The sequence below is a fragment of the Talpa occidentalis genome, unplaced genomic scaffold (assembly GCF_014898055.3).
Source record: "Talpa occidentalis isolate TD23 unplaced genomic scaffold, MPIMG_talOcc4v2.1 talOcc4.4, whole genome shotgun sequence".
In the NCBI taxonomy this organism is placed as follows: Eukaryota; Metazoa; Chordata; class Mammalia; order Eulipotyphla; family Talpidae; genus Talpa; species Talpa occidentalis.
The window spans coordinates 80,043,739-80,071,334 of NW_023604295.1; the positions used below are offsets into that span (position 1 = coordinate 80,043,739).

Here is a 27,596-nt window from a genome sequence, read left to right on the forward strand (position 1 = left end):
CAACATGGATGGCACTGGAAGAGATCATGCTCAGCGAAATAAGCCAAAAAGAAAAAGAAAAATACCGGATGGTCTCACTCATAGCAGGAATCTAGAAAACTTAAATAAGGGACCAGGAAAATGAATATAAGAAAGTGAAAATCAAAATCAACAAAAAACTATGAACCAGAGACACTTTTTGGGGGGTGGGGGCGGGAGGGGAAGGATTGGGGTCAGAATGGGGCGTTTGCAATTGTATGGGGGAATATAAAAATAAAATTTAATATTTAAAAAAAAAAAAAAAAAAAAAAAAATGTCTCCCAAGTATAGTGGTGTAGGAGACTAGTATTCCTAAGTGCACGAAGGCTGTGATGTGTTAGATAAATTGTGTTCATATAAACATTATAGCATTATTGCCAATGACTTCACTGTTAATTAACAATATATATTAAGTAAAGTCAACAGAAACACACATAAAATTACATATTGATTAGTTGGTGAAAGTGTTGTCAAAAAAGTTTGTGGAAACCTAAGCCTTTTTTTAAAGATTTATTTATTTATGCAAGAACTGGGGTACAGGCCAGAGGTGTAGGGGGTGGGTGAGAGGATTCACCAGAGACAGAGTGGGGAGCAGAACAGGCAGATGGCTGAGGGGAGCAGTGGGCGAGACTGCTGCACCATTTGGGTATCTGCTGCACCATTTGGGTATCTCCCTGGCCATCCGGGACCTGAACCTACGCTGCAGAGGCTGCAGACAGCTTCATAGCACTGTGCTCAACCCGTTGCACCACCAGGGAGGCCCGAAACCTGGGCCTTTTAGGAGCAAAATTTCAGTATTTGCCAATTTAATATTTTCAGACTATGAAACATAACTACCAGTAATAACAAAATTCAAATATATATGGTTTTGCTGTCCTTATAATGGTGTGCTTAGAGATGTGGACTTCTTATCCTTAGGTTAAAGTTCACTGTAGTATAATTTTAATGGTTATGCTAAACTTCAGGGATTCACCCACATTCTACAAACTATTCTGTTATTTTCTTATTGATGCTGTAACAAATTAATAGCTTAAAACATGCTCATTTTTTATCTTATACTACAAGTCAGAAGTCCAAAATGGATTTTAAAGACTAAACTCAATGTATTTTCATGAAGCTCTAAGGGAAAATCTGTTTCCTTGCCTGTACCACTCTGACTTCTGCTTCTATCATAACATTAAATGTCTTTCCTGATCCTCTCTTCCATATACAAGGACATTTATGATTGAGATATCAATTATTTCCTCCCAAGACAAAATTTCTTAAGTGCGACTGTTATAAAATGAAAGACATTTTTTTCTTTACATCTTTGCACTAACAAGGATCTTCTTTGGGAGTGGTACAATGCCTTGGTACTTATGTTTTCATTGTTGTCTTGTTTTTATTCTCATTTCTAGGCTATAGAGCCAAGACAATCCATTTCTATGTCCAGAGAAGAGTTTATGCAGAGGATGCCAGAGATTGTTGGTTGGGGCACAAAAGAAAATTATGGGGAGCTCTTTGACAAAGTGGATGTGGCCCAAGATGGCTTCATTAATTGGGACAAGCTGACTTCATTTATGCTGTTAGCACTTTATGAGAAAGATGAACGAGCAAAGGCAACTGTGGTTCCTGAGTGGAAAGACCTCGAATTCCTCCCAGTGAAACACAAGGACACCATTCAAAAAGTTATTTTCTTGAAAAGTTCAGGTCGTTATCTGACCATTAGTAAGGAAGGTTTATTAGGAATCTGGGGAGAGAATTTAAAGCTACAAGAATCATTTCCCATAACTTCAGATGCCATCAAGCTTAAGCACCTGTGGGTGACAAGTCTGGTTTCTCTGGAAAATGTTAACAAGGTACAAAGTCTTTATAAATAAATGTATTCCTTATAAAGGGGGGAAGGAGGTGAGAGACGGCTCCTGATCAATATGAAGTAGAACACTAGCAGTGACAGGTGCTGCATTATTCCTCTTTGCCACTCATTGGAGTTGGAATAAATTCATGTGCAACAATGTGAGCTGGTTGATCTCCCAAACTGTTCTTTCATGGTTCTTATAAATAACCCCACTGATAATAACTCAAATTCTTGGCTGTGCCCTAAATGTGGCCATGCTGCATTTCTAGCTGATAAGACCTTCACCAATCTACAGATTATAACAGGGCCATGGGCCTATATGCATAGTTGAGAGACTGTAACAGTGCATGGCTCAGCTCACTGCAATTACTGGAAACTGAGTCTTTGATTTTGATCACTGTCCTCTTTAGTTTCTTAGTTCTGATAGGTAAGGCCCACACAGTCCAGGTAGCTTCATATAACTGTATCTATAAGCAAGATAACATACTGTGAGAAAATAAACTTGTGAGGGAAAGCTGTAGCTTAAAGAATCCATATTCTTCGTATTTTATATCAGCAGATAAAAAATGCTATGAACTACTATGAAAAAATTTAAACTCATATACAGGTAAAGATAATTTTAAGAACCAATGTAATGGGGAAGGCACCGAGCAGGATCTCTATGATCTGAGCAGGCGGGTGAAGGAGGAGTCCTGGAGCCCTCAGTGACTTTTTCAGGTTTTATTGCGATTCTGCCAGGTACATGGCAGGCAGGGTTGCTGGCAGGCCTCCCAGCGCTCAACAAGTCTTCACTCTTCCTGTGCTCTCTGAAGTTCTCTCGTGGTCTCCTTCTCTTTCTGGTTCCGTTTCGCTCTCTCGCTTCTTCTCCTTGCGGTTCTGTTCCGCTGGTGTCCCCTAATGCCACCCTATATGAGCCCAGTCTCTCATCCCAAGTGTACCCACTTATATATGCTCACACCCCACTCCAGGTGCCCTCATTCAGGCATGCATTCAGGACTGCAGGGATCCATGGTAGAAGGGCAGAAAAACCTGACAATCATTTACCCCACAACCAATATCTATATTTTAAGTGAACTAAGTCAGAAAGTGAAAGCTATCAGATAGTTTCACTCATCTGTCAATTATAAATAACCAGAAAATATACATAGGCAAAAAATAACAGGAATAAATCTGGGGCTTAATGATTTAATGATTGCCAGAGGGAACATGGAGGAGGGGCAAGGGTAGGAGAGGGAGCAGGTGGGCTATTGGCACAGGTGGTTTGGTAGAGGGTGAGAGGAATATGTACACATATGGAAAAGAAAAAAATGTAACCCAGATAAATAAAATCATATAATACCAATAATGAAAAGAACCAATATCCTCCTTTAACCTTCCCAATTTACAGCTAATCTTTCAGCTGTGCCTCCACTATATTGAGATCAAAAACACCCAACAATTTAACTGTATTTCAGTATTTCTAAAAAGTATCTTTTTAAAACATAACTATAACACCACTATTACATTTAATATTAAGAGCAATAATTCCTTAATATCATCAACTACCCAGTCATTTATATATTTCCTTATCATTTTTGAAATAATTTAATTGTATTTGTTTATTTGCTAGTTTGTTTTAATCAAGAACTAAATAAGGTTCAAACATTGTGAATGACCTACGTGTTTTCCTCCTCCTCTTCTTTATTGGTGCATTTTACATTTTTGTTGCTTTTGATGATTTTGTTAAAGAAACTAGTCTTTTTGAATTGTGCAGTTTAAATTTACATAAGGTTATTTTTTTCCCCATCTTGTCCTCTTCTTGCTACTTGTATTTCCAGTACAGTAGGTACTCAAGTTTAAAATCTTGGTGTGTTTCAGTCTAATTGGCTTTGGAATGGGTGTCTCTCAATCAGGAGACTCAGAACACCTGTTTATTTTTCTTGTTGGTGTGTTTACAATAACTGCTGGTTATTCTAAGATCCATTGCTTTATTAGGGATTAGAAGATAATGATATCATTCCCTCTTATTTTGTAAGTTGGAATAGCTTTATAAAAAGAAATTCTCCTTCTCAATGATTTAGTTATCATGGAGTACAAAATATTTAACAAGGGTAGGAAAAATGCCTAATTATTTATGTTTATTTACCAGTACTCAAAATAATGAACTATTGTTCATCTTCTGAAGATGAAAAATGAGTACTGTTATTATTGTTATCAATATCATTACAAATTCATGGGTTTAAACAAATTTGATTTGTTTCTACCCACTGAGTTATCATCCTATCCCCAGAGCTGTACAGTGGAACTAATACAAGTCAGCTTCTGAGTCCTTTTGGATATCATCCTAACAGTCTTTGAAAGTTTATTTGCTTCCAGGTATGACAAGATGTTCCACTATCTTTTTGTATATTTACTGTGCCAGACTCAAAATAGCCATTTCTTCAAAGTGTCGGATTCTTTTTAGTAGGAACTAGTATGCTCCACTGCGTGAAACCATAAAGATTTATCATTATCATCTTTAACTCCCTATGTGCACACCCTGCTCAAATAATCCTCTCAAGATCAGCATGAAGTATATATTACTCCTACACAGGATGGGAGATAGGACAGATAAAGATTGTGTAATTTGCCTGGGGTCACACAAGGTGTAATCATTATAGACAAAGTTTGTGAACTGAGGCAGTCTGACTTCAGAGCCTGTGCTTCAATCTTTGTTGACTCCATGGTAGCAGTTGACATCCATTGTACAACCCTCTCAGGCCAGGCAGGTTCACTGTTGATTCAGGCAGGTGGAAAAAGAACCTTGGAGCATTTGGTATATCTGACATGCTTTTAATGCTGAAGTATGGGACCAGATACACAGGCAGGCGGGGTGACAGACCTAAAGGTGAAATAGCAACTGAGCCTCCTAGCTCCTTTGTACTGTTAAGTGCCTAGAGACAAACAAGTGATACATTATTGTGAATTCAAATACAATATTGTGAGGTACCCATCTGGTAAGTGTAGAAACCTAAAATAAAGAACTCTCAAAACTTAGTAATTACAAAAATAACACACAATAAAAAATGGGCAAAAGATTTGAGCAAATACTTACAAAGAAGTATAAGGGTAACAAATCAGCACATGAAAATATACTCAACATTATTAATCATCATGGAAATGTATTGAATGCTGTATTGAATGTTGTTTGCTGGATGTTGGAAAGGTGGAAAACATAATTCATAAATTTCAAGTTTAGGGGCTGTCATTTGGAAGGTGGAAAAATGCCTGAATTATAACTCATTTTTCCTACAATATCATATCCAGTTCTTTCTTGCTCAGGATCTAGTTTTAGTGTAAATATGTATGTATTAAAAGATAGTTCTAGTCTAGATTTAAAAAAAAAAAAGATGTTTGCAGTATTCTGTTCTTATCATGTAATGCTTGTGTTGCAATATTATATTGTGATTGTGTTGTACTTTTCTTTCCAGGATTTGTCACTAAATCTTGGCCTTTCCTTTGTCCTTATTCATCATAAAAGTTTAAAGAATATTGCTCTCCTGCCTTTTTAGTGGCCTTATTGAGCTTATACAAAACACACTACAACTTTTTTTTTTAAAGATTTATTTATTTATTTATACAAGCACTGGGTATAGTCAGAAGCGCGAGAGGGTGAGAGAATTCACCAGAGCCAGAGCGGGGAGCAGAACAGGCAGACAGATGAAATACAATGCTGAGGGGGGCAGCGGGCATGTCAGGAGAGGTCTACTGTGCTGTGTGGGACCCTCGCCGGTGGCTGGGGGTCGAATCGGCGCTGCAGAGGCTGTGGGCAGCTTCGCAACCCAGTGCTCAACCGCTGTGCCACCAGGGGAGGCCCCACACTACAACTTTTATTGAAATGTCAAAATTAGATTGCACAGTACAGTGCAATTTATTCTTTATTAAAGAATAAAGATAGATTTTCTTTATTAAAGAATAAAGATAGATTTTAATGCATGTATACATCTGTGAAAAGTCAACAATACAATAAAGATAATGGATATATTCATCACCCTCAAAAGTTTCCTTGTCCTATTTTATAATTCTCCCTTAAACTACTCCCATCTCTTCCTATTGGGCAACTCCTGGTAAGTTTTCTCACATGATAGATTGGTTTGCATTTTCTAGATATTTATACAATCAGCATCATGTAGTAGATATTCTTTTAGTCTGATTTCTTTAACTTGGCACAATTATTCTGCGATTCACTCATGTTGGATATATCAGCAGTCTATCGTTTTAGTTACTCAGTGTTCCATTATATAGATATAGCACCTATGGCACCTGATATTATCAAGATTTGTGGTATTAATTTAAGCCATTTTTAGTAAGTTTGTAATTTTATCTTATTGTGGTTTTAATTCACATTTCCCTGATTAATAATGTTGAGTATATTTTCACATGCTGATTTGCTAGTCTTATATCTTCTTTGTAAATGTCTATTCAAATCTTTTGTTCATTTTTCTATATTGTGTATTTTGTAATTATTAAGGTTTGAGAGTTCTTTATGCTGAGTTTATGCATTTTATCAGATGGACACTTGATAATATTGTATCCCAGTCTGCATTTTGTCTTTTCATTCTAACACTATCTTTGATAATTGATGATTTCATTTTCAGATTGTTCATTGCTAGTGTGTATGCAGACAATAGAATTTTAAAAAGTAATCTTATATCCTGCAACTTTGGGTCCTACGTTTGTTAGTTTTAGTTGCTTTTTATTGTCATTCCTTAGTAATTCTAATTTTATAAGATCATGTTTTTCTTCCTTTCCAATATGGATATCTTTCTTTATTCTATATTTCTTTATTATATCCTTCTTTATTCTTTATATCTCTTTATTCTTTTCTAATTTTCCTGTCTAGAAATTCCAGTACAATGTTGCATAGAAATGGTGAGAGTGACCATCCTTGTCTTCTTCCTGAAGCTAAGGAGAATATATACCTTTTTTAGCACTAAGTATGATATAGTTGTGGGTTTTTGGTATAGATCTTCTTCAGACAGAAGATGTTCCCTTCTATTTCTGGTTTGTTGAGTATTTTATCAAGAAAATGTATTGGATTTTATCAAATGCCTTTTCATATCTGCTGACATAATCATAATGCTCTTTATTAATATGACTTATTACATTAATGATATATGTATGGTAAGCTAACCTTGTTTTCTTGATAGAAATATCACATGGTCATGGTATGTTATTGTTTTTCAATTGCAGAATACTCTTTGCTAGCATTTAATTTATGATTTTTACATCTACATTCACTTGTGATGTTGATATACATTTCTCTTGTAATGTCCTAGCCTCATAAAATGATTTGGAAACTATTCCTTCCATTTCTATTTTTTTTAAAAGATTTTTATTTATTTTTATACAAGAACTGGGGTACAGGTCAGAGGTGCGGGAGGGTGAGAGGATTCACCTGAGACAGAATGGGGAACAGAACAGGTAGATTGACTGAAACACATGGCTGAGGGGAGCAGCGGGTGAGACAGGAGAGGTCTGCTGCGCCATGAGAGACCCTTACCTGGCCGGCCAGGAATTGAACCTGCGCTGTGGTGGCTGCGGACAGATTTGCAGCACTGTACTCAACTGCCTGCGCCACCAAGGGAGGCCCTGTGGGATTTTGCTTTGTTTACTAATTCACTTTTTTTATGTTATATTTCTGCTGGGGTTTTTCTGTTTGTTTGTTTGTTTTTTTTTTTGAATTGGGTAATTTTTGTGTTTCTAAGTATTTGATAATTTCATCTAGGATATCTGATTTGTTGGCATTCTTTTGTAATCCTTTCTTATTTCTGTAAGGTTAATAGTAATACCCACATTTTTTAAATTTCTGATGTTAGTAATGTGTATGCTCTCTCTTTCTGAATTAGTCTAGCTAAATTATCAACAAATATATCTTTTTAAAAATGACTTTCAGGCTTTTGTACGACTTAAGAAGACTATTTGCAATTAATCAATTGATATTTGAAAGTTTCTGATTGCATTTTAAAATTTGTTATGACTGTCTGACATTGTAGCTTTTTGTGTCTTTGTCTTTCCTATGTGATTAGTTTGCTATGGATAGAAATTGAGGGATATGTGAAATGGGAATAGGAAAAGAAGTGTGTTCAAATGACATTAATGTGATGTCTTGGCTAGATCTCAAAGTCAGAATAAAGCACTGTGCTGTACTTCTATAAACTGTTAAGACCATCAGGGGGAGCAATTTCTGATTTGGTTCTAGGATTTGCATGTCTATTGATATATTGATTCACTAAGTCCCTCAGAAATGCTTTTTGATTTTCTTTAGATAGCAGTGGCTTTTACAAGTAAAGAGATTTGTTTCTATGATTTGCTGTCCAAAGGAGAATTTTCTTGTCAATATAAACTCCAAGGCCTGAGAGGAACACCAATTTGCATGGATTATTGGTATGACCCTCTTGATGCCAATGAATCAATTCTATCTTTTGGGGACATAAAAGGAAAGGTAAGTGAGAGAAGGATTAAAATTTAAAATATAGACTTAATCAGCAAATTCTATCTCAAAGCAGAAATCGAATGCAATATAGTGAACTACTATTGATAATTTAACTAAAATATAGATTAAAAGGTCACACATGTTGGACATGGAAAAGATGAATTAGGTCATAATTTCCCTTCATGCTTATAAAAGCCAGTCTTGTGATTTTTGTTTGCCTGTTCAGAAGACAAAAGACTTTACTAATTTTTACTCCATAGGATGCTAAATCTGTTAGAACTTAATACTCATAAACACTTAATTATAAGTATCTAAAATTATCTCTCCACATATCTTTACAATTATTTTTTTTGGATTTTCATTCACACAGTTTCAGCTTCTCAGTACCAGTTTCCTGGGAAGTGTTATTTCTTGTATCATGTAATGAAGTGTTACAGAGCAGGGTGAGAGGGGCACCCCAGAACCCCCAAACCTGCATGCTCTTAATATGTTTTGCCACCTGCAAAATCAAGACAGACATACGCTAGTGAGTAAGACCTGTAGTGGAAAGGAACTTTAATACAACTAGTGTGCAATAAAGGGAGGAGAAGGAAAAGAATATATATAACTATTTAGTTTCCAAGCCCAGTACCCAGAGCCCCATCCCCTTGTGAGTTAATGTGAAGACAAACAGAGTTGGCCCAAACCAGGGCCCCTGGGGCCCAGAAGCCTGCCTCCAGTCTAAGGTAACCCCTGTTGAGGACCCATAGGAAAGGGGCAAAAAAGGGTCCAGCACATCTGGGACAGAAGGAGCAAAATTGAAATTAAGATAAAAGCTGCCATTGTTAACCTTCCCACGGGTCTCTCACCCACGACCATTTCAACTAGTCACAGGCCAAGAAAAAAGTGCAGCTTCTTCACATGTCTCTCTGCTCCATGTGCCTCCTCCAGGTCTCCTTCTTGCTCCCCAACTTTCTTTCTCCCTTCTCCAGTTTCCTCTCTAGCCTTTCCTCCCTGCTCAAATCCACCCATCCTTGGCAGTGGGGAAGGAAACTGAAATCGCCTCTTTCCCTGGGGGCCACTCTGTTACAGAAGAGACAGAGGTTTTAGAGGTGCTGTCTTTAGAGAGGGTAGCACTGAGACCCAGACATTGACTATGATGACTTCTGTCTTCCTATTAAATACCTTCTGACCTAGGAGAAATGATTACTTACTGAATGACAATAGTATTTATGTGGTTCTCTGAACTCTGCAGTAGTCTAATTTGAACAATCAATCTCCTTTAATAATTGTGAAAACTGGACATTCTTACTGTTTTTAATGTCAAATATATAATAATAGCAAATAATGAACTGCCTTTGGTAAACTACTTTTTAAATCTTGTAGTTGTTTTGTCTTTTAGTCTAACTGCATCCTTCAGTAATATTAAAGAAATTAATATTAATTCAGTATCTATTCTGTATTAATTTTAAGGTACATAGAATTGTCTTATAATAATTACCCTGCCCATGTGTGATTTTCTTTCTATCCCTCTCAAGGTTCAAGCAATTGCCTTCACAACAGCCTTGATTTCCCTCTTTGAGCGTCCTGCTAGTACTTGTGAAGATGAAGAAGCCACCGTGACCATTAACTGGACAGAGCTGCTCTCTGGATATCACAAATGTTGTCATACAGTAGAGCACACACTTCATCGTGGAGATTGGGTCAGGCAAGGTACTGAATCTGAACAGTCAGGAAAGAAAATCGTCCCCTTCGACTTCCACATTCATGTTCTTTGATGAAAATCTCTTACAAAAATGTTCAAGTCTAGAAACCAATAATTGGCTCTCTGGAGATTTTTGTCTGGACTCTTCTATTCTCTCTACACTGGTGAGAATTAGTTCTTTCTAAAAGTTATGACTCATACAATTAAGTCAGGTGAAATGTGCACTTAAGGAATCTCAAGAGGAAAGAGAAAATTGTCACGTATCATTTAACTTCAACCCAACTCTGATCCTCACTAATCTCATCTAGTCCCATTCAGGGCTGCTTAACAAAAGAATTTAACAAGTTCCTGCAAACCACTCCTTTGTCTTCTTTATAGTCTCATGAGAAGTACTTTAATTTGACTGATTTCAAAATGAGGTTCTCTCTCTTGCTCCCTCTTCCCTGATCTAGAGTACTTCAGCAGCAGTTCTGTGTGATAAGGTTTTGCTGTACAATAGCATCTATAGAAAAACAGAATTTTCTTAAAACCTAGTCACCAATGAGTTAATTAGTTTCACAATATGCCTGATCTTTACAAAACTTGCATCTGATTATTCAAGATTCAAATGTACAACATTTGCTCTGATACCTCCTTTGGTCAAGACACTTAGGAATTTGGTGATTTTTTTTTTCATTTTTTAAATTGCTACATTAAAGAATACCCACTGAGAGGAATTGGAATTTGCAGTCTCATTCACTGTTTATTGTAGGTATATCCCTAATATACATTGAAGAAAATACAGTTCAAATGGTCCAATTGTTGACTTTTCTGGTATCTTACCCTCTAGCTTCAGGAGGCTGGAACTCACTTAATTCAAGCACCAGAATATCCTACACAATGACTGTAGATTCTGCATTTTTACTTCTATATAATTCATACCATATCTTTGATGCTTCTACTGATTCATAATTCTAGAACGTTTTAAAACAAAGGAAGATGCCTTTTGGTCATCCACTATGTGTGGTCAGCACAAAATTGTGTTTTACATTTTTATAATACAGAAAGAGGAATCACAGTATAAAAACCAAACTGAATGGAAATTGGCAGTGATGTCAAACAAGCATGAATTTTTCATAGCTAAACCAAAGATTAGATTATAGTACCAATGCAATAGTCCTTGAAATCTACTTATTGCTGATTCCTTAAAGTATAGCCTATTATTTGAATTCCATGACCTTAAACTAACGTGGATATGTACAAGGAAATAACTAACACAGTTTTGTTTTTTTAAAAGATTGAGAATATAACCAGTAAAATTTTTGAATTGAACTTGTGTTTTTTAATTTGAGTGTATCTAAGTGCTCTTTTCACAATCAAAAGAGAATGAAATGTTATCACTCTAGACCTTGTCACAATTTAATTTAAACCTCTCAAAAACAAACCATGCTTTGTAATAACCTATTGATGAACATTTGTCTGTTAAGTTGCTGAACAAGGATTTTTCTCTAGGTCAGTGTGTACTCACTGTCATCATGCTTCTGTATCATTCTGATCTGGGGTTCCATCATGTACCAACAAAAACCATAGGAACTTTGATATCATCAACAGCAATGATGTTTATCACCTAAGGAATCAAATGTCAGAGTCTGGCTTCTAAATATTTGCAATTAAAAACTGGCTACAGAAAAGTTTTATATATGTAAATATAAGGGAACTTAGCTCTCTAATTTGGGTTACATGCTTCTTAGCTTTTTGAATCAAATTCATTGTAATCAAGGGATAATCTTCAGAAGAACAGCTGAAAAATTATGTAACCTATTTATTTAAATTGTGGACTTGATGGGTCAATACATCAACAATCGTTTATCTTTTTGTGCTTTAAAGCTTTCTTTGGTATGAGAGACATAGAAGAAAAATTATAGTCTTAATCCTCAATAAACTTAATATATGAATGAGAATTAGAGATTAATACAAACATTGTATAATTGTTCTGAAAATTAACTATCAAAGATTTTAACTCCTATAGTAATTCTTTTTTTTTTTTTAAAGGGGGAACTATACTTTTTTTTTAAATTTATGTATTTATTTATTTATACAAGCACTGGGTACAGTCAGAGGCGTGGGGAGGGCAAGAGAATTCACCAGAGCCAGAGCAGGGAGCAGAGCAGGCAGAAGGACCGAGGTACACTGCTGAGGGGAGCAGCGGGCGGCAGGAGAGGTCTGCGCGCTATGTGGGACCCTCCTCTGGTGGCCGGGGAGCAGCCGGGGATTGAACCGGCACTGCAGAGGCTGCGGGCAGCTTCGCAACCCAGCGCTCAACCGCTGCGCCACCGGGGAGGCCCCCTATAGTAATTCTTGAGCAGGATGAAAACAAGAGGAAAACCTTTAAGTGTGGTTGGTGGTACTTGAAGGATGAATACATATAGGGAAAAAGAGAAAGCAAGGAGAACATGAGTAAAATTATAGAAGCAGATATAATAATGATGGAGGGAAAGATAAACATGAATGAATCAGAGTCTGAGTATTAAGGAAATAAAAGTGAGTAAGTCTAATAGGAACTATATGCTAGCAGATCTTGGTCATCAGGTCAAGTTCATGTTTGGTGGAAAATGAGAGTGAAGCATTGAAGGTGTTTGATGAAACTGGAACAGAATTGGTGAAGGCAACAATTAGGAAGGGTTTATTTGGTAGTTCTTTATTTGGTAGTTCTGTTCAGCATGGGTTGGAAGAAAAAGAAGGAAATTGCAGTCAGTAATGGTTTTTGATCATGAGCAAATGCAAATGATACAGCAAGGAGAGAAACAAGCAACATTTTGAAAGAGGAGCAGAACTCTTCAGGATTTGAAGTCTGAAAATAATTATCTATTTTTTAATGTCTTACAAAAACTGGTTACAAGGTGGGGGATGTTCTGTTTGCAGATCACAGATGCTCTCCAGGGCCCAAAGCTCAGACTCTTTCCAGATGTTGGCTAAATCTGAAGGATTCTTTATTCTGAGATACTCCAGATCCTGCTACCGAAGAACTGTCTTTCTTGCCAGTGTTGTTCCTGAAACTTCTCTTACCTTTGCCAAACTCCTTATTTTGCCTCTTCATCCTTCTAATTTAGATAAACTATTCCTTGCCTGATTTGAAAGGTTTTCAATTCTGACTTTGTTCCTGAATTTTTTAAACTCTTGCCTCCAGATACTGCTCAATCTATGAGCCAATCCTACAAATTTCTTTACCTACAACAAAATTTTGGTCCTACTTGTCATAATCCTCCCAATCCCAAAAGGAAATTTGGATACCTAATGTGAAAAATCATATTTATATATAGTCTGAAAGTTAAAGCAAACTTCTTACGGTGGCCAATATGTCCTTCAGTATTTTATATGGTTCTGCCTTCTTACTGATTTTAAAGAATTTGATTGTGATATGCCTTAGTTTACTGGAGTGCTGTTTGTGTCTATATTATATGGAATTCATTGAGATATTTTAATATGTGGATCTATAGCTTTCATTAAATTTGGTAATTTTTCTATTGTTATTTTTCCCAAAGTTTTCTGTCTCCCTTTCTATTTTTTCTGGCATTCCTATATATATATATATATATATATATATATATATATATATACGTTAGCTGTTTGACTGTCATCTTTTTTTTTTTTTTCCCTTAAAATCTACTGTGGTCTAGATAAGTTAGATTTCATTTCCACATGTTCAAGTCTCTGGATATTTTCTTCTGTGATATTGCAGAACAATTTTACAGATGGAGTTGACTCTCTGGTTCAGGTGGGTCAGTATGTTCTGCCTCGAGCCTCTGGGGTGGGTGTCCTACAGTGAGCTGTGACTTGGGCTGCACCCAGGAGAGTCTTGACATGATGGGGTGAACTCTGAGAGATATAGCATGGGTAGGTCACTGCCATAGTAATGATGGCACTCTGCCCAGTCATGTGGGTGAGATTGCCATTCCTGTGGGTCTGGAAGGTAGATCAAGTCAGAGAAGATTTTTTTGAGCTATAAGGTTTAATGGAGATTTCTATTTACTTGGTGCTTATTACCCAATTCATCTTTCTTATTTCTCTCTTTTGAAACAAGAGTTGACAGTTTCAGGAGGAATTTTCCACAGGATGAATTTTAATCCAAACCTTACCCACATGATTCAGATGTGGTTTAGATAAGACTTTAAATGTAGACTTTCAAATGGATGCTGAAATGAGTTAAGACTTTTAGGATTGTTGGGGTATGTTTATGTATGAGGAGGACATGAATTTGGGCAGATGCAGAGGCAGAATGTTATGAACTGAATGTTTCCACCATTCATATGTTGAAATCTTAACCACCCAATATGATGATGGTATTAGGAATTGATGCCTATGGTAGATCAACAGGTCTTGAGGGTGAGACTAGTATGGCTGTGATGAGATTACTGCCTTATGAAAGACACCTTAGAGAGAATTCATTTCTTCCTCATGTGAAGATAAGTAAAGAGAAGATCATCTTTGAACCAGGAAGTAGAACCTTAACAGACATGGAAGTTGTAGGTACCTTGATTTTGGACTTCCAGCTTCCATAACCCTGAGAAATAAGTATTTGTTTCAGTCACCCAGTCTCTATATTTTTTCAGAGCAACCTGAATGAAATAAACCATTGAATAAATGTTATTGAAAATATTTCAAGAAAAAAGATATCTAAAGTAATCTTGACAAATATCTTTGAAGTATTTTTTGATTTAATAAAAGCTTATTTAATTTTAAAAGAAAGTTGTTGTAATAAGATACATCTATTTCAAATAATTTATATTTAAATAATATATGAGTGAGTTTTGAGGAAAATGCAGTAGACGATAACTCCAAAAAAGATAAAATATGAAGTATCTATAAAAGATTGTCTTTTTCACATTTTAAATTTGAAGCTTAAGTACTGAAAGGGAGACCTTCTTTAGTCCTAACTAACATATGACTTTTCCCAGATTTTGCAATAGAGATTAGAAACATAAATGCAAGTATTTTTTTGTTTGTTTATTTGCAACTCAGTTAATTCAATTAAAGGGGTTGGGAGGAAGGCTGACAGGAGGAGGTAGGGAGGATGAAGACAGGCTAAAGTCAAAGATAGGGTGGTGGGCTTAATAATGATCATGATTGTTGGTCTCCAAATATTACTTTCTCTGGATCAATGCCTGTTTTCATTCGATGCTCTTTTTCCAAAGAGAAACATAGATTGATACTCCTTACTCTCCTCAAGAATTTTTTTTTTTATTTTCTTCTCAGTGTACAGGGAATATACAATTGATGAAAGAAATACGTGGACAAATATAATAATGTTTTATTGAAGTTAAGTATAAAATATCTGTAAACTGAAATGTCAAAGGAAAAACAGTCTCAGACATAAGAATATTAGCTTACTGCTTTAAGATAAGGTTCAGACATCTTGTTTAAAACTTCGAAGGAGAAACTTTTCATTTTGTCTGAGTGGTTCTGTGTCATATTCTAATGGAAAAATAATTGCATTCTGAAATGCTTGTACAGAAAATACAGCGATTTTGGGCAACAGCAAGACATAAATATCTCGTATTTCAGAGAATTTTTCCTTTTTTTTTTTTAAATAGTTTTTTTTTTATAGAGGCATGTTTTTATTTATTTATTTATTATATTTGTTTGTTTGTTTTGTTTATACATGCACTGGGTACAGTCAGAAGCGCGGGAGGGTGAGAGAATTCACCAGAGCCAGCGCGGGGAGCAGAGCAGGCAGAAGGACCGAGGTACACTGCTGAGGGGAGCAGCGGGCGGCAGGAGAGGTCTGCGCGCCATGTGGGACCCTCCTCCGGTGGCCGGGGAGCAGCCGGGGATCGAACCGGCGCCGCAGAGGCTGTGGGCAGCTTTGCAACCAAGCGCTCAACCGCTGCGCCACCGGGGAGGCCCTCCAATTTTTTTTTTTGTTTTGTTTTTTTGTTTTGTTTTGTTTTTGGTCCTAGCTAATTGCTTCTCATAGAGACAATATCATTAAAAACCATACATTGGAAGCGCAGCTATTTAAAGAGTGAGATCTAAATTGCCCACACTGAAAAACAAGCATTGATTTTTTTTTTTTTTTTATGTTGAAAGGTGTTTTTCACCTTTCTTTGTCCATGGCTAGGAGAATGTACAGAACAGCTTGAAGTGATAACAAAATCACTATTGCTGCTCTGATTGATGGAAGTGTGCCAGAGAACTTAGAATGCACACACACTAGGAGGTTCTTAATTGATCAGGTCTACTTAGAATGGAAACGAGATTTAGTGTCTTGCTTGTGTGTTGTTTCACTTCCTTGCATCTCAATCAGTATCCAGACAGAAAGATGGCACACCACTCGCTGAATTAGCAGGAACATGGCCTCCTTTCCTGCCAGTAAGCTGCTCTGTCTATGAAAGCAGCTGAAATAAGCTGTGAGACACTGGTCTGCGTTTCAAGAAAGTGGTCATTTCTGGCAGCTTTGTCTATAGCATGATAGAAGTATCATAGAGCAAATATCAGTGTGTATCAAGAATATGGGCTTAATCAGCAGTTTGCTAAGCCATTATATTAATTGAATTATTAATTTTTAAAGTGCCTAATAATTCAAAACTAGATGCATTTTGATTTTTTAAAATGGAATAGGTATTCTTTCTTTTCTTCCCTCTTTGGAATAAGAGTTACTCAGAATACAGAGAGTTCGGTGGTAGTCTCAAAGACTGGGATGCCATAAGGAAATGGTGACTGAAAATAAGGAAATGGCTTGACTGTCACCTGAAATAAGAGAACATCAAACAAAGTTCAAGGTAGGGTGTTTTCCAAAGGCACATGACTCAGAAAGGAAAAGCCTAAAAAATGATAATAAGAATTCCTACGTAGAAATTGCCCAATTTTCTACTCTGCTATTGCTTTTCTCTGTTGGCAAATGATAAAATATGGCCTTGTTTTATATTTCTCTAAGTGAAGTATTTAATAGAAATACTTACTTAGTTTTTAGGTATCACTTTTCATTTTCAAATCACTCTTCCCACATTAGCCACTTGCCATTACATAGTTATTTAATTTGACAGTACCCATGATTCCATGGATTTGATGTAGTTTACCTTATAATACCTTTTTTTTAAATGACAAAGTGGTAGAGAGTGGGAAAGTTGAAAGCCAGATCTTAAGGATAGACATGATAAACTGTCATTTTATCCCTCAAACTATTACTTAAAAGTAGTTAAAAATACTTCCATCTACCAATCTCTAAGCTCACTGAGAATATTACAAACAAATTATTTATTTTATCATCTCATTCCATTCCTTAGCTTCAAATTTTAAAATCTTTTCCATCATAACTTATCATTTCCTTTACCCTCTTCAAGGAATGAGGAAAAACAATTTTGTTTACCATATAATTTGATTTTAAGGAAATGAGTTTACTATCACCTTTCTCTCTGACATTCTCAGGAGCTCTGCACTCTACAATTTAATCAGAAATATGTTATGGATTGGCTTAGAAATAAAGTATGAATTGTCAAGCCGCCAATATGTAACACTACTAGTCCATAAATGTCACTTGGTAACCTGCAGATTCAAATCATAAAGCAATACTTTGAATACCAGAGAAGATGCACTTCTTTATGTGTCTTTTTTATAGTCTCAAAACTAATATGAGGCTTGCTTGTAGGGGAACATATGACAAAGTAATTTTCTGGGAATTTATTTTGATTGCACTGTAATGGTATTATGGAATTTCCATGGATTTGAAGATATAATTGTATATTACATTGCATTTTTCTAAGCTCTCATAATATTGCTTCACTGTTAAGTTAAATTACCCTTACCATTTTCTATAAACAAAGGAATGTTTTCTGTGAGGTGGCATCCTGATAAGACTACTTGTCATGAGATTTTATACTGTTAATACTTGCAGTAGTGCAGCAGCAATGGTGTACCAGATGATGAGGGGCCCTCTGCCCCAGAAATTAATTGATCCCCTGTGAAATTCAAAGGACTCATCTTTGCTGAGGTGATTACTTCTCTTCCAAATTTTAAGAACCATAGATTTATTCTCTAGAGTATAAGCTGATGGCAGTAGGCATTTTAGTGTCTTGCTACTTAAACTGTGGTCCTATGAGAACATTAACAGCAACAGGGTGGAACTGTTAGAAATACAGAATCTTAGGATTCCTGAAAGAGAATCTGCATTTTAACATCGCGGTGTCCAGGTGATTGATGTCCATATAAAAATTTGAGAAGCTCTGTTTCAGTGCTCAAGGGATCAGGTCCTGGAATTTAAATTTATACTTTGGTTTTGCCAAATGCTACTGTCTAGCTTGTATTTTTAATATTTCGTGTTACAAAACTTTATTTATTTTTTTTTAAAGATTTATTTATTTATTTTATTTCGACAAGATTGATTGATTGATTGATTTATACAAGCACTGGGTACAGTCAGAAGCGCGGGAGGGTGAGAGAATTCACTAGAGCCAGAGCGGGGAGCAGAGCAGGCAGTAGGACCAAGGTACACTGCTGAGGGGAGCAGCTGGCGGCAGGAGAGGTCTGCACGCCATGTGGGACCCTCCTCTGGTGGCCGGGGAGCAGCCGGGGATCGAGAGGCTGCGGGCAGCTTCGCAACCCAGAGCTCAACCGCTGCGCCACTGGGGAGGCCCCAATGTTACATAACTTTAAACTACTAAACTCAGAGACAGAATACTTGGGCTCCGGTCATGAATTTGACAAAAAGCAACTCCTGACTTCAATCAAATCATTAAACCTGCGTGGGATCTATTCCTTCATCAGAAAGATGCAGGAGTTATATTAGTCCTCTTTTAACTTTAAATCGTGGAATTTACCTTCTACTTCCCACATGTGTATTTTGTCACCACCTGTCCCTTGTAATGCATTTTTTTTTTTTTTTGTCAATGCTTGCCAAATGTTTTCTAAGCCTTGAAACCCACAAAGCCTTTTCTGTTTTTCAAACTTCTGTTTATCTATACCACTCAAATTATCACTTTAGTATGTGCTAGTTTTCTGCAATTGTTTGATTTAAATACCTATGCCTCCAAGATTGGGGCAATCTGGCAATGGCTTTTTCTTCTCTTTTTAGCCTTATGTGTACAAGGCACATTGCAGATGCTCATTAAATCTTTGAAAAATGGATGCCATGTTTTGGATATCTATAGCTATATACTGGATAGCGTCAACCTCATTAGTTTTCAATTAGTCATAATAAGCTATGTATTTCATTGTAGGATAAATATAAAATGAATTTATCAAGCTCTTCACATATTGTCGATATCATCTATTAAATAATTAAATCCTAGTTTAGAAGTAATTATTTCAGTAGAATAAGCTAGCAGAAAAGGAATGTATTGAGTCATCCTTCTGTATCAGAATTTCCTTGCTTCTAGAAATAATTTGGAAGTGTTTATGTTAATGCGCATGCACGCACATACACATACATTCACAAAGTAAAGCAAATTAAGTTCTTTCACAAAAATTGTAAAACTATTTTCAAGTTAGCTACTCATCAGTTAGGTTGCCATTTCCAGAACTCGGTGCTGGTGCTCACTTGGAAAAAGAACATTTTAAAAAATCTTAAAATGAGAGCGAACATTTTGTATGTCAAAGAAGAAGAAGAAGAAGAAGGAGAAGGAGAAGGAGAAGAAGGACTTTACTATGTCAAAGAAGAAGAAGAAGAAGGAGGAGGAGGAGAAGAAGGAGAAGAAGGAGAAGAAGAAGGACTTTACTATGCACAGCACAGCAAGTGGTGTGTGTAATGTATCTGTCAGTTCCTCCTCCCCCCAAGTCCTAGAGGCCATGCAGATGCATGCTTACAAAAGCAGTGGACTGTGTTATAGGAAAGGAACTCCAAAATAATTTTTTTTCAGTGGACAGGATACAAACCTGCCTCTGCTCCAGAGGAAGACATTGTCTTTTTTTTTTTTTTAAGATTTTTAAATTTATTTATGAGTAGAAGAACTGGGGCATAGGTCAGAGGTTCAGGGCGTGAGAGGATTCACCAGAGACTGAGGGGGGAGCAGAACAGGCAGATCTACTGAAATATACTGCTGAGGGGAACAGCAAGCAAGACAGGAGAGATCTGCTGCACCATGTGGGCCAGCTCCCTGGCTGAGGATTGAACTCATGCCATAGGTGATAGCCTGAGACTTAACCTGTAGGCCACCATCGAGGCCCTGAAGATATTCTTTTTTAATATTTAAGGTAGCAAGTTTGTCCACCATTTGCTGCAAAGGGAGACATGATCTCTATATTTAAAGAATGTTTTCTATGCAAACATTTTTGAAAAGATATTCTGGAACAAAAGATAGTCAGCAATTAGTTTCACAAGAAGTACAGGAATGCTAAGAATCCATTGGGAATTTTTCTGAGAGTAAGTGTCTTAATTTTATTTAATTAGCAGATTGGTAATATTTCCCAGAGCTAGTCTATTATAGCAACTTTCCTTAAACTGTTATAGGGCAGCCCCGATATTGAACGGGTTGCCTGGCTATGGGTCCTCACCCGCGCGCTTAAAATGGACTTATTAATATTCTACTACAGGCACACACAAAAGGTTAATAAAAGGTTTATTTACAAGGGAAAAGGAAATAAGGAAAATGTACAACTTAGGGAGAAAATAGGGAAATAAAGTCTTTAATGCGTCCTACCCGATCCGCCAACCTGGAAACCCAACAAGCACTCTCGGAGCTGGCCAGACGCTGCGAGCTGGCAGGGAGCCAAAATGGGGGATTCCCCTCCAAAGCCCATGTGTCTGGCTTTATACCAACCTGGCTGCTTAACCCCACCCTCAGGTCCCAGCCACCTTCCCTTTAGTGGTGATGGGATTTGGAGTTCCCAGTGTCTTTGGCTTTGGCCTGAGGTTGGGGTGGAGTCCACAAAGCCTGTATGGAATTAGCTTTAGGACATCCTTTTCCCCCTAACAAAACCACACAAAGTTACAACATTCTTTATGTGAGGCAGAAAATTGATCTTTAGGTTAAGTCTGAAATCTTTCAACTTTGGGGCATAAATAATTGATCAAAATGCAAACAAAACCTTTTTCTAACCATGGAGGATGTTGTATTCTGAAGTCAGTTTAAAGGTAACTATGACTATTGGCTTTTTGGAGTGGATGAGTCTGATAAGAACAGAAAGATTCTCCTGACAAAAGGCAGAGGGTCACTTTCTTTTCTTGACCAATGGTACTTTGCTCCACAGCCCCTGGGGGTGGGTCATTGGGAACACAGGGACTGACACTGCACCTGGGCCAGCTGTGTTTGGGAATCTAAGCAGGGTATCAAGTCCTGGTATTCTCACTCACAAATACTGTAAACCAGTCGAGATATAAAGAAGCCATGGTTTGGGCATGAGTGCCCAAAGGTGCGGCTTTGAGAGCAGCACGTGGCTGCTAAATTCCTTTTGGTCTGCTATAGGACCAGGAAGGAGAACCCAAGAATCTGGGCTCATTTTATTCATCTCATATTCCCAGAAACCCATAGAATTCCCATCTTCTCCAGAATTAATGTTGCTTCCTTCCAGGTTTTCCAGTAAAAAAAAAAAAAAAAAATCATAATATCCTTTACTGTAACTTCTCATGCTAAGTTCTTTGGTGGGAGACGGGTGTGGGGGGAGTGAGGTGTCTGAGTATTGCATTGTGTTGTCATAATCTGAGTTTGATTTTTAACTTTACATTTAGAACTGTTCTATTTTGCTGATATCTTATGGGAAATCAACTAAAAATTGTTTTTCCTTTTTTTTTTTTTTTTTTTACCAGTTACTTACAATGCATCTTTAGATGCTATCATTTCCAGTACAACCAGCAATACAAACTCCATGGTACTGGCTTGGAGAGAGAAGTCAAAAAAGCATCTTAAAATGACATCCTTCAACATTGCTCAGGGTATTCATGCTTTTGATTACCACTCTCGGCTCAATTTAATTGGTATGTAAAATAAATCATGATAACTATGAGGGCCTTATAAATAGCCTGGCATGCATATTTGTATGCGGGGAATCTCTCCACCTTGTTGCTTTACTGCCAGAGAGACCAACTTGAGCAGCTCACATTTTATTGTCTAGAATATCTGATAATGATGCATTATGATGTGTAGTGTATGATGGGCTGAAAATATGAGAAAGTGTCCAATGCCTTAATGAGTCATTATATTAAAATTGGTGGGAGATGTAAGATGACATGGAGGAAGAAGACAGTTTGTGCAGCATTTGCCATTTTGCTGTTGTTGTGACACCACCAAATGCTGAACCCAAACAAATGTGTCATTTTCCTTTCTATTACACACGCATGCACACACACACACGAACTGCAAAATGAAGAACATTTTTCAATTACCTTTCTGAATAAAATATCTCAAGCCTTTTTGAAAAATTTCAGATTATCTTAGCTTCAGTTTACTAAATGACTATTTTAATGCGAAAGTGAATCTTTTTATGAGGAATTGTTATATTTTTCATGTGTTACTTAAGGAAAAGATTTAGGCATTTTGAAAACTGATGATTTGATGATGAAGATATTAGTTCAAACATCATAAAAATGAGACATTGTTAAACAATGAATAGGGTTGTTGCAGAGAAGGAACACACATGACCTACAGAATGGATCATATTAACCTTCAGTCAGTTATAATTACTCATATAAAAAGTGCTGATATCAGTAGGGTAATTAAGTCCCTAAAATTTATGACAATGATAATCGACAAACGTGGTAAATGATACCTTGAATACGAACTCTGGCATATATCAACATCAAATTGCGAGGGGTATTATAGATTTATTTACACATTTATTTATTTTAAAGATTTATTTATTTATACAAGAACCGGGGTACAGGCCAGATGCACGGGAGGGTGAGAGAATTCACCAGAGACAGAGCGGGGAACAGAACAGGCAGACTGACTGAAATACGCTGCTGAGGGGAGCAGTGGGCACGACAAGAGATGTCTGCTGTGCCATGCGGAATTCTCGCCGGCCGGCCAGGATCGAACCCTCGCTGCAGAGGCTGCAGACAGCTTCACAGTGCGGGCGCTCAACTGCCTGCACCACCAGGGAGGCACCGTATTATAGATTTATTACAGAAGGTTAGAGAATTACAGAAGGTTAGCCATTTCTTTGATTGATTTAATGATGATTACTCAAATCCCTCTATGCTCATCACTATTTTATATCTGGTATAGTTGTGGTGGAAAGCTCAGCTCCACAGTGGATCCTAAATGAGGGAAGTAGAGAATTTGCTACAGAGATTTCAAACATCTGAAGAAGCAGCACTGTGCTCTCTATTTTTGAAGAATTCCGTGAATATAACCAATTTATGTTCAAGAATGCTATATTTTCTCAATAAAGCAGGTCAAAAATCTATGTGTATTGGGGCCTCCCTGGTGGTGCAAGGGGTTAAGCACTGCACTATGAAGCAATCTGCAGCCTCTGCAGAACGAGTTTGATCCCCGACAGCCAGGGAGAAACCCACATGGAGAAACCTCTCTTGTTTCTCCTGCTGCTCCCCTTAGCAGTGTATTTCAGTCAGTCTGCCTGTTCTGTTCCCCGCTCTGTCTCTGGTGAATCCTCTCACCTTCCTGCACATCTGGCCTTTTATATGCATATATGCATATACCCCAGCTTTTATATGCATAAATAAAAAACTCTTAAAAAAAGTATATGTGTATTGATTGTTTCCTTGTAAATACTGGGTTATTTATTTAAGATTTATTTATTGATTTTTTTATATAAGAGCTGGGGTACAGGCCAGAGGCGCAGGAGGGTGATAGGATTCACTAGAGACAGCAGGGAGCAGAACGGGCAGACTGACTGAAATACATTGCTGAGGGGAGCAGCAGGTGCGACAGGCTCTCCTATTGCATACCATGTGGGAATCTCCCTGGCCGGTAGGGAATCAAACCTGTGCTGCAGACAGCTTGACAGAGCTGCGCTCAACCTGCTGCTCCACCAGCGAGGCCCAACACTGTTTTTTTTCAAATGGCATTGGAAATATTTGTTTTGTTAGACTTTTTAAATAATTTGTAAACTTTAAATATTTTTTCTTACTGCCGGGATAACATTAACATGTACTACACCCCTAGGCTGTGCTGACTGGATAGTGGAAATATTGGGTTTAAAAGCTAGACTTAAAAAAAAAAAAAAAAAGTTAGACTTAATCCAGTCTCCTTACAGGGACTGGATTGTCTTCTTAGATTATTCACACCCCCTTTCCACCACTCATTCCATTTCAAATGTTTCCTGTGGTAGAGCTCATGCCCTATTAGCCTGGGCCTTGGGACAATGGCAAGACTTTTCTTCCTTCAAGACAGAGAGCATCACAGCTTAGAAGGCAATTATCAAACTATAGATATGTGGTAAACTCTTTTCAAAAAGAAGGTACTGTGGGTTATTCATTCATAAGTTTTTTTTTTTCATTCTATTTCTGATTAGCAACTGCTGGCATTAACAATAAAGTTTGCCTTTGGAACCCTTATGTTGTCTCTAAACCAGTTGGTGTCCTTTGGGGTCACTCCACCAGTGTGATAGCTGTCCAATTCTTTGCTGCAAGAAAACAACTTTTCAGCTTTTCCAAAGATAAAGTAAGTAACAGCATACATTTATTTATTTAGTTAGTTCTGCCTGCCCAGTTCCTACCCAAATCTATCCTTTGTCCTAAAGTCCTTTGAGAAGTGGTATAGATTTTTTAAATATATCAACTATCACTATCTTAGGAAGTTTATGTTTGGAAAAGTTTTTTTTTTTGGTACCCTCGCCGATGGCCAGGGATCGAACAGGCGCTGCAGAGGCTGCAGGCAGCCTCGCAACCCAGCGCTCAACCGCTGCACCACCAGGGGAGGCCCGGAAAAGATATTGTTAATTACTTAGCTATATAGTCCTGGGAAAATGACAAAGTATTTCATTATTTTTTTTTCAAATCATGTACTCATGGATTTAATACTTATTATTGGGTTTTTTTATAGGTTACAACATGAGAATTTCCAAAGTTCTCACAAATTCATTAGAATGAAGAAATATTTGGGGAGGAGGAAATGTTATTTTGGTAAGGTATTGATAGGAACTAACCATCATATATTGCTTTGATTATGAAGAGATTCAGTTAGACATTGAAGATGATCTAGAGAATATCAAGTACATTAAGAGCATTTTAAGTATCTGTGTCCACTTCTATTTGATGAAATTAATGGGATATTTTGAATATGGTGGAGAAAACCTGGCACTGGAGACAGATAGTCCAGGCTGAATTTTGACATTATTTACTGTTTATCCTCCTATAGGAAATTTTTAAAATTTTTGAATAATGACTCACATGTAGAGCCTGTTAACATATACTTCCAGTTACTTAGTTGTGAAGACAAGAAAGGTGGGAAATACACTCATTGCCCTCTCCTCAGAGCCCACCCCCAAGAACTTCTGAGACTAATTTCATGAATCTGACTTTTTATTTTATCCTCAAATGATATCTGTATGTGCAAAAATTAAATGGAAATTCATCTTCAGATCCCCAGTCTCATATTTTTCATTAGCTTTGCCATCCTTATTTATTTCACTGTATTACCTGTCACACAAATCTTCTCCCATTCCCTTAAATATCACCAATCAACTGCCCATTCTGGTTGAGTCGACCATCCAAACGCGTTCATCAATCTCACCTTTGTCTCACTGCCACTGCACTAATACAAAATTTCATTTTCTTTTCCCCAAAATACTGCAAAGATTTTCTCACATCTCTCAACTTTCAGGCTAGTCTGACTCCAATCTTCCCTTTACATCCTGCTAATTCAGTGGTTTGTAAAAAATTCCTTCAGTCCTTCATCTTTACCTTTGGCTGAAATATCAACTCTAAAATTCTTAAACTTCGATACAAATTCTTCCCTTAGTCTTACTTCACTATCTGTGTTTCCCTTTCATTCATTTAATATTCCAGTAGGGTCAAACTATTGGCTGTCTCTGCAGTGCTGTCTTGTGGTTTTGCAACTTGCTTTTCCTTCTGCCTTCCATTTTTTTTCTTCCACGATCACTATGTAAATGCCTATTTATCTTGGAAGTTTTGGAGAATTTGGAATCTTTCTTGCAGATCTAGATATTTCATCTCTGCACTAAAAGTGCATTTGTGTGTCCTCATTAGATCATATGTCATGTTGCATTAAAATTATTTGTTTGTTAAGGAGTCAGTATGTTTAAAATTGTGTACTTGGTATCCATCACAGTGCTGGACAGCTTAAAGTATCCAATTGTTGACTAGAAGTGAAGACACATTACTTTGAATCTAGAATACTAAGAAATTCAGAGTGAAACTTTTTTGATACCCTGATCAATGATTATATTTTTTGAGATTTTAAAACACTTTAACTTCTATTGTTAGATTTAATACAATTTGACAAGTATAATTGAGGATCATATATGTGCATTGTACCTTTCACTGGACTTTGAAGAAGGCAAAGATAATTTGTTGAATTCATTCTATTTCCAGAACCTAGCACATATTAATGCATATTGAACAAATTTTGAACACCATATAAAACAGTGTTTAACAATTAACTGAGAGGATATGTGAAATTAGGGACTATGTCTTTTTTGGATTATTCATACTCACGTTAGGTCCTCAATATATTTTAGTTAAATGAATGAATCTCTTTCAACATAAATGTGAAAGAAATGCTTGGCCTTTTATCATCAAATAGTTCTCTGAAAGCTTTTATAACTTTAAAAGCAAATGAAAAAAGATCCTTAGAGTCAGAATTGATTATTTTTAGTTATCAACAATATTAAGATTACCTGGCCTCTTCCCAAAGCAGTTTTATCGTTCCATTTTTTGCTTTGGCTTTTAAACCATTACATTATATTAAAGCTTGTCATACTGTCTTTCACTTTAATCTAAATCCATTTTACTTTGATAAATGCATAATAATCTCAGTCTTTATGTCTTCACAACAGATAACAGGGCTGTCTGCAGTGAGGTTAAATCTCTGCTTTATTGCCATAAAATTCTCTTGAATATTTTTAAGTCTGGGATTAAGTTAGGGAACAGGGAGAATGAAAAAAAACATTATTTTTTAAAGAGAATTTGATTGAACAATATTTTGGTCATTAAGTTACTAAGTAAGAGGATTTACAGACCAAAGAAATTTATACCTAAATAATTTTCTCCACAGTACTTTTTTTGGAAGACTGCTCTATTGCTACTTCCCAGCGATGATTAAACATTTAGTTTATTCTTATACAATTTCGTATCATAATAAACAATGGTTCAATTGCATTTTGCTTTGGGTCTTTGAAATGTTTCTCATAAGATGACAGTCACTGATGACAATGCCCTCTTAGGAGTCACTATTTGGTCATTTGGAAGAGGAATCATAATGGGAAGTAAAAGGATTTTCAAGATCAAGGAAAATCTCTCTGGTAGGGTTGACATTCTAACCAGTGAGCCTGATTAGGTTTTTCTATTGTTTCTATTTTTTTTAATTTATTTATTTATTGCATATAAGAGCTAGGGTACAGGCCAGAGATGTGGGGGGTGAGAGGATTCACCAGAGACAGAGTGGGAATAGAACAGGCAGACTGACTGAAATACACTGCTGAGGGGAGCAGCGGGCGAGACAGGAGAGGTCTGCTTCACCTTGTGGGTTTTTCTCTGGCCGGTCGGGGATTGA

At 36.8% G+C, this 27,596-nt stretch overlaps 1 protein-coding gene across 1 annotated transcript in view; it reads left to right on the top strand.

The window, feature by feature from the left end:
• The window catches only part of WDR49 (WD repeat domain 49), a 180,291-nt gene that overhangs the window by 39,965 nt on the left and 112,730 nt on the right, over positions 1-27,596 (top strand). The window contains exons 3-7 of the mRNA XM_054701116.1: positions 1,416-1,856; positions 8,142-8,318; positions 9,827-10,001; positions 21,710-21,877; positions 24,376-24,524. Coding sequence (XP_054557091.1) covers positions 1,416-1,856; positions 8,142-8,318; positions 9,827-10,001; positions 21,710-21,877; positions 24,376-24,524 — 1,110 coding nt within the window. The remainder of the gene's footprint in view (positions 1-1,415; positions 1,857-8,141; positions 8,319-9,826; positions 10,002-21,709; positions 21,878-24,375; positions 24,525-27,596) is intronic.